Raw genomic sequence first — 8,953 nt, forward strand, 5'->3', positions numbered from 1 at the left:
AAAGATCGTGCCATTTTAAAATCTGTACTATTTGTCTTAATTACACAGTTAAAATATCACTTAAAGATGATATTTTGGTTTTACTTACAAATTTGCTTATCTTTTAAAGTCCCATCAATATTTGTTTTGTTAACATTATGTTTCATTGTATTTCTTACATTATAAGAACTTACAATAATAATTATACATCAAAGTATTGTATACATGAAATTTATAATTGTGTAAGAATTTTATTTATAATGACATTGATATACAATTTATTTTTAATAATCGATTATTTTTGGTTCATTTGAACAAATACACGTTTCAGAGTTTCACGGCTCTGCGATAGAAAAAAAACATTAGATAAGGAATCTACAGTCATTATGAATACCATTCAAATTAAACATATTACAACTTCAACAGGTATAAATAATTATTTTTACAGTACAGTATCTAAAAGATTTAAAATTAAAGTATAAAAATTTACAACTAAGATTTACATACACTTCCTTAAACTTAGTCACTTACGAAAGCTTTCCTCTCAAACATTAAATCAAACCAAGGTGATTAATATCACAAAACATTTATTATTCCCATTCTGATTGAGAAAATGAAAAGTCTGATTTAACTATTATTTAATAATTTCTAAAAGTATTTAGGTAGCTAAAATGTTTCAGATAATACATATATTCAAAGTTGGGGCTTAAATGGAAATGTGTGTAGAAATAGTATTTATATCCAAATTACCCGAATGAGAATCTAAGTTCGTTTCAGCAAAATTATCATATGATCTATACTGAACCGGCTGCTGGACTTCAATTTTCGGCAATACGGGTCGTTTTTTCTTTTGTACATAACCTAAAACAGACGCAAATACAACAAAAACTATAAGACTTATACAACATCCTACTACCAAGCTTAGTCTTCTAGTCACAATTTCTAATATTCCTACAATTTTTGGACTTTCCAGCCCTGTACTAAATATTTCTAGTGTGCTCACAGTAGTGCATTTACTGATATGAGAATCATTCATTACGTTTGATCGTAGATCAGTGAATATTAATTCATCTCCATATACATTAACCCCGGAATTTTCCAAAGACGAAAGCGCTATTCTAGCGTTAGGCATTGTAGATGCTGGAGTGTTATCAAAATCAACGATCGCGATAACACATATTACATATCTGGCTCCCGGTGTCAAATGATTTAATCTGGTGGTTCTTGCTGTAGAATTCAGAATTTTACCTCGAACCTGCGCCAATTGAAATGAAAAAATTAAACGTTTGTCAAAGACGTTCGTATAAAACATTGTTAGTAAAAAACGCAAACGGAAACACTCCACATGCGAAATAATCTCAAGCGTAAAATATAAATATTGTATATAGTGTATGAATAAACAGCTTTGTGTTCAAAGTGTTGATGCTATATTGTTTGGCGTACAGACTCGTAATATGAAAACAATATTTTATATTTCCGAGTGATAATAAGTCTTGAAGAGTTCTTGGGGAAAATATATTTTTGTCCATAAGATTGTTAGTCCATCCAACCATCAGTCTCATAAAACTTCTGAATTTAGTTATTAACTCCAGATTCAAAACAATTATGGATGCATTTTATTTAATTAATACCCAAACAAAAGTATACTACACTTTTTTATATTCTACATATTGTCTTGTAAGATACTATCTTACAAGACAATATGTAGAATTATTCCAAGTATTTAAATTTGAGGATTTGAGTCGATGATTACATATTATAAAGAAAGTGTTAGTGATTAAAATATAAATGTTATAAATTCATTATAAGACTTTAAAAAACCTCTTTAGCTACTAGAGAAAAAAAACATGTAGGTACACCATGTTTTTTTTTTTAATTTGGTGATATTTCAGTCGTCTTTCTAAGTACTTGAGCTTAATTTATGCATTTAAAATGGCTTTCTTGTTTTACAAAAAACAATTATTTGAGGAGGAACTATTTGTTTTAAAATACAATTATTTGATATAAAATAATAAATGAAATAGCAAAATGTGCTTCGGTAATCTTCGTGTTTCCGAATGAAACGAAACAGGCCACCAATGTTGCATCTCCAACAATTCGTCAGTAAGAAGCACGTGTGATGTTAATGTTTGAAAAAAAAACATGAGAAAATACATAGATAATTTGGTAGCAGCTATTTAATAGAAGCTGCTATATAAATGTTAAAAACGTCACTGCGCGTTTGAATTTTCGAAAATAAAAGATAATTGCCGGGGCACATTAGTATAATCACACAAGACAGTAATGCTGTATACTCACGATCGATGTCATATGTTCCCCAAAATAAGCAACTTGGTATCCATTTAAACCAGGCTGATGGCGACTTTGCCATGAAACTAAAACTGAATAAGTTTGAATGTCTTGTAGTGCAATTCGAACTACGACGGGAATATCACACAGCTTTTGAGGCGTTATTTCCAAAAAACTTAACCCATGTAGTTCTTCCGGGTTTTTACAACGCAAATGGCTACTTCCTTTTAAAATAATTTTATGGTGATCATGCATCCATCTCCATAGTTTTTGTGTTATACAATCACAGTCAAGAGGGTTTTCTGAAAGTAAAAAGAATATTGTTTCGATAAACTGGGTCATATATTTTGATAAATTATAAAACATTAAATTCTATTTCTGGCTCACCATCAAAAGAAATGCTTTCGATTTGAGTTTCTATATGATCTAACATTTTCATCTGCACTACTTGAAAATCATTGCGACTCAAATCGATGTGTGATATTTTCCTTAATTTAGCAAATAGGTTTGTTGTTACTACTGTAAGCCGATTACCATTCAAGTATAGCTCTCTTAAACTGAAAAGGTTTATAAATACACTTCTATTTATTTTCTTAATTTTATTAAAAGATATGTCTAGAATTTGTAACTTCTGTAAATCTGATGTAAACTCTTCCAGTTCTGTAATAATATTTCTTGAAATATTTATCGTTTGCACTGAAAATAGTCCACGACCTCTTTCATTCGCAAATATTTCTAATTCATTGTTATTTAAATCCAACAATTCAAGTTTGTTTAGTTTTAAAAAAGCACCAGGTGAAAGTATATTGATAACATTATTAGACAGAATTAATTTCTTTAAGGATTGAAAATAATCGAAGTCCAAACTGGTAATAACTATCATCTCTGTATTCGTTACAACTAATTCTTCTAACTTTGGAAATTGTTTAATTGGAAATGTCTTTATAATTTGTTCTATCTTTGTGTTAAAAGACATATTTAATGATCTCAGTGCAGGAAAAAAGGGTTCAGATAAGCCAGTGGGAATGAATTTAAATAAGTTGTTTGACAAATCTATATGTTCTAAGCTTGCTGAATGTTGTAGAAAATTTTCTGGAAGTTGTGTTATTCTATTTTTACTCAAATTTAATGAAATTAAATTTGTTAAAGATGGTGATTTGAAGCCGTATAAAACATAAATATTATTTTGGCTTAAATTCAAAGATTTCAAATCATGCATTCCTTGAAACTGAATAAAATCAACCATTCGTAATTTATTTTGGCTTAAATCTATGCTTTCAAGAGAACTGACATTGAACAAGGCATAAACAGGAAAATTCGTAAATTGGTTACCTTTTAAATTAAGCTCTTGTAATACTTTGGTATAAGCAAATACATTTTCTTCCAACTCATTAAGATTGTTGTATGCAAGATTAATTTTAAGTAAGTTTTGATTTTTAATGAATATCGATGAAGGCAAATGTGATATGTTTGACATTTCCAAATTTAGCGATTGAAGAGAAACTAAATGAGAAAATGTACTATTACCTAGGTTTGTAAAATCATTATTTGACAGCACAAGTGATTTCAATCCTGGAATAGTAACTTGAATAATATCTTCCCAGGTTAAGTAGTTCATTTTTAATTCCAACACATTTAAATGAGGTAAAATTCCTAATGAATCTGATAAAATTGTTGCAATTACATTTTGATTTAAGCGAATTTCTTTAATCGGAAGTGAACCGATATTAAAATTTAAAGTAAAAATCTCGTTTTCTGATAAATCAAGTATTCTAAGTTTAACTAGATACTTGAATGAATCTTTTGCAATTTGTTTTATATTATTACTTTTCAATAATAACTCTTGCAGTGTTACAAGATTATAAAATGTCTCATTATGTATTTCACTAATTTTATTTAGGCTCAATTCCAAACGTATTATTTTTTTTAAATTTACGAATGTTCTGTTCTCTATGTGCATTATACTATTATTTTTTAACTGCAACAATTGGATATTAGTCAAATCACTAAACATAAAAGGTGTCAGCATTTTAATATTATTTTCCGATAGCTCAATCACCTGTAAATTTATTTGTCCTTTAAGAAAGCTCTCTTTTATTAGTGACAAAAAATTTGAATTGATCATAATATGAGTTAATGATGAATTTGGTAACACATCACCTATAATATTAAGTTCATTATACTCTAAATTAATGAACTCAAGTTTTTTAAGTGTTACAAAAGCATCAGAATCAATACTTTTTATGGAATTTTCCTGTAGATGTAACTCTGAAAGCCCTGTCAGTGGACGAAATACATTACCGTTTATATGTGTCAACTTGTTGTTCTGCAACCTTAATATCTTTACTGAAACTAACTTATCAAATACTGAATCATCTAACTCTTTGATTTCATTGTGATCTAAACTAAGATATTCAAGTTTTCGGTTGAATTGAAACAAATTACTTGGAAGAGTTTTTATAAAATTATGTCCTATACGAAGTATTCTAAGGTTATTTAAATAATCAAAACAGTGTAAACGAAGCAAGCGTATAGCATTTGATTCTATATTAAGAAAAGTTAATTCTATTGTTTTATAAAACGCGTCATCATTTAATTCAAGAATGTTATTTTCGAATAAAAATATTTCAGAAAGATGCTTAAGGTTCGAAAATATACCATTTATATGGTGTAAGTGGTTATATCTTAAATCTACACTTTTAATATTTAAATTTCTTTGAAATGTGTTTTTTCCAATATTAATAATTTTATTTCGACTCAAATCTAGATCTGTTAAAAATTGTAAAGAAAAAAATGCTTCTTCGGCAATATACTTGATTTCATTACCAACAAATACTAATGTTTTTAAATTAGGCATAGACTTGAACCAGTTTTTGTCTATTCTACTAAATACATTTGAACTCAAATCCAAAGTAATTAGTTTTGGTACAGTGGCATTTATATGGTCTGGTATTGTATTCAGTTTATTCCTAAGTACTCTGAGCCTCGTTAGGTTTTTAAGGTATATTAGTGATTGTAAAGGAAACGTTTCGAGAAAATTTTCTGACAAATCCAGCTCGGCTAAAGTTTTTTCTAGAAAAAGGAATGCATTTTCAGAAATATTTGCTATTTTGTTTCCTCTCAAATTAACTTCTTTCAATTTGAGATCTTTAAAAGCATTTCCTTGTAAATATTTTATGTCATTGAGTTGAAAGTCAATAGTTTCAATATGAAATAGTTGAATTAGAGTTTCATGGGGTATACTGTTTAGTTTACTGGCAACAATTTTTAAAGATACCAGTGATTTGCGAACCGATTGAAAAACACTAGGGATCACTTTCGTTAAACCAGATCTCGTTATTTCTAAATTGTTTATTTTCACATGTGAAGGAATTATTGTGCTAATATTCAGTTCTGTTACTGACTTCTCAAAGTCATATAACGTTAAAGCGTTGATTGTTCCCTTTGTCTTTAAGAGCACATTTCTTATAACGTCAGGTTTGGCGTTGGGACACTTTAATCTCAAACCTGTAAAAAACAAGTGAGGTTATAATATAAATATAATATTCGAAATAGTACCATAACTTCATAAGATTATTTTCATCAATATACCTTTGTCAATAATATAACATGTACAGAAAGGATTTTCTGCTAAGTTCGGACATTGTAGCTGCTCTTTTCCTTGCAGTGTTGGAACATAAATAATCATTAAAAAAATGTGTATGGCACACTTCATAAAGCGTGAGAAGTAATTTTCACCCATTTTTATTGTTTGTCTTCTTCATTTATGTTAATAACTTTTTCCATTCGAAAGCTTATATTTTCTCCTTTTATGACCTGAAACAATGGAGTATTAAGAGTCAAAAAGACCAAAAGAAAAATATTTGCTAACTCCTTAGACCACAGATACCCGTGCTTAAAACAAATCACAAATTTAAAAATGCCTTTTTCTGTTTGTTTTTCGCAGGTAAATGTATAATCTATTAAATATAATATTATAATCAAGTTTGATATTTAAATCAAAATGAAACAAAAATAAACTACCATATTACATCTATTTATACAAAGCAACATACAGAATTGAAGTGTCTTTTATCCGTATCTATAACGTTTTTTTTTTATTTAGTTTAGTTTTTAATTATTCTATTATTATAATAGAGTAGATGGGTCAAAATATTATTATAATTTATTATAAAAATGAATCATCTGAAATATATGTAAGCCCATGACATCCGAACGACTCCAACAAATTGGATGATTATTTTTTTTTTGTTATTGTCAGGAAAAGGTTTATGTAAAAGAAAAATCGACTAACATAAAAAATAATCTTATAACAAAAACTACTAATTAGATTTAAATGATATTAAGTAAACTTATAGCTACTATTTTATTATCATTAAAGCAATGTTTTATCCCAAAAACAATAGGTTTGTGTTATGTAATGTAATTGTACTATCACTTTAGTTCTGCTCAAATTTCGTTAAGATCGCGTGTATACTTTCATTGTTTTAACCCTTAACTTAAATCTCACCTGGTGGTATATGATGATGCAATATAGGTAGGGCTGTAGCAGTTAGGTAATCCAAAACCTAATCAGTTTATACGCGGCATCGTACGGGAACACTAAATCGCAAGACGGCACGTCTTTGTCGGAAGGGTGGTGACTAGCCACAGACCAGACCAAAAAATTCAAAATTGTTTAAACATCTACCCTAAAAATCATGCCTTCGGCCTCTACACAAACTGACTAAAATTCACTAAAAGTACACGTAAAAATTAAAAATATTTGTTTGCAGCCCTCCAGTCAAGTAACTTCAGAAATTCTATAGTTATAAAGTAACCCACTCGTCTAGCTTGATCGACGGCGACACTTGGCGAAAACAAAGCTCTGTTTTAGCGACTTTTACAACTAGAGCACTAACTTGACACTGTCAGTCTTTGTCTTGTTGAGCTATTGTGGACACAACTTACTTTAGAAAAGTCTTTTCTCCGAGATAAATTAGAGAGGACGTTGGTGTTTATTGTTATAACACAGAACAACGTTAAATGAAAGGTGTGCATCATATGCGTATTTTGTTATTCATATTTGTCATGTTTTAAGTCAAATAAAACTCTTAATTGGTAAGGCATGGCGGTAACTCTTTGTATATCTATACCAATATTATAAAAAAAAAATTAGATTTTTATATGTTTCTTGAAATGAATGAACTCAAAATAAATTAACCGATTAAAATGTTATTTTGCTCAAAGAAAGCCAAAGCAAGTTATTATACGTAATAATATGTGTGCATTTGAGAGGGGATGAAAGAGGTTGACAACTTTACACCATAACTCCGCCAAATGTTAACTAATAATAACTAATGATTTAAATAATTATTTTTCTTTTGAAATTTCGTGTAGATCTGATAAGTATGATTGGAGATAGAGGACAGAACTTCTCAGCCGACATCATTTAAATCCCTCCTTTAAGTCTTAATACAGCTAGTGTTGCTATATTTTTAAGAACGTCAGTGCTAGGACTAAATAAAATGTTAGAAATAAATATCGATGAATCTTGGTTATTTGGTTCCTTATATAAAATAAAGAAAGATGTGTGACAGTTTTTGGTAATTCTACCCAGGGGTTAAACGAGGAATGAAATACGACTGAAAATACAACGCGCAGCCGCTACCGCTTGTCCTAGATGACTAAATTTTGCCGGGTCCAATAATAAATAATATTCTTAAATTTCATACCTAGAAGAGTGAAATGGGGGGTAAGTATTCATACTTATAAAGAAATTTTATATTTTTTGGAAATTATAATTAGGGGAAGCCTTAATGTTAATATATATATAGCAGATTTTTTTTCATTTTTTGTCTGTCTGCTAGCGCACTACGAAGAAACTACTGAAAGGATTTAAGAGCAATTTAGTATATTTAATTATAGCTGGAACTTCGGGTTAATATTTAAGTTATTTTTTTAAACGCTTTATATTAGTTGCGTCTTGTTTGCTCAAAGCTAACAGGTAGAACCCCATGTAACAGAGAAGCATTATATGAAATGATTCTATTACGAAGTGACACGCAGTAAAACTTGTCGATATCACTTTTTCGTCAATAATCTTATACCATTAAGTCTCAGTGTATATATTGAAAACGTTAAAATATTTGAATGGCTTTTAAAATCGAGATTTGACTATCAATACTGCTGAACACATTAATAATTTGGAAAATAATTACAGTTACTTATAGTTATCACGAAATTGATAGTAGATTAGATCAAATAATAGTTTAAACGAAAAAAAACGCTTTCAACAAAAAGAAGACAATAAATAATAGTTTAAAAAAACTATTAAAAAAGAGCTTTATATGGAAAACCAAACCAAAGAATAGAAAATAATATATTTTAATAAATTTGAATTAGGTAGGTAAAAATTTTTAACTAATATAAATGAATATTAAAAAAATATTTAATTTAAAATAAAGCATGGAGTGATTTTTATCGTGTGATACTATCGAAATGAAATGATGAAATCATCATTTCATTTTATGATAAAATGAAATGAAATGATGTTCTTCTCATATTTATCAATGAAATATTTATAACTATTGACACCATGTAGCATGTATCCCACGCTTTTTTTTTTTCCAGCGGGATATTAGAGATGGTAGTCCTAGATAATACTAACTAAGTCTGTCTATGGCATTGACACAATTTTAGTAAG

General features: G+C 28.7%; 1 protein-coding gene across 1 annotated transcript; it reads right to left on the reverse strand.

Annotated features, from left to right (window-relative positions):
* Nucleotides 1-685: 685 nt before the first annotated feature.
* Nucleotides 686-6,040, reverse strand: LOC120626392 (protein artichoke-like). Its single transcript, XM_039893908.1, has 4 exons — nucleotides 5,860-6,040; nucleotides 2,656-5,775; nucleotides 2,278-2,570; nucleotides 686-1,234 (listed from the first exon to the last, which is right to left on the reverse strand). Exons 1-4 carry the CDS (start codon nucleotides 6,008-6,010, stop codon nucleotides 686-688), a joined length of 4,113 nt encoding a protein of 1,370 aa, XP_039749842.1. The 5' UTR covers nucleotides 6,011-6,040.
* Between the last annotated feature and the right edge of the window lie 2,913 nt (nucleotides 6,041-8,953).

Source organism: Pararge aegeria, chromosome 9 (assembly GCF_905163445.1).
Source record: "Pararge aegeria chromosome 9, ilParAegt1.1, whole genome shotgun sequence".
NCBI classification, from domain to species: Eukaryota; Metazoa; Arthropoda; class Insecta; order Lepidoptera; family Nymphalidae; genus Pararge; species Pararge aegeria.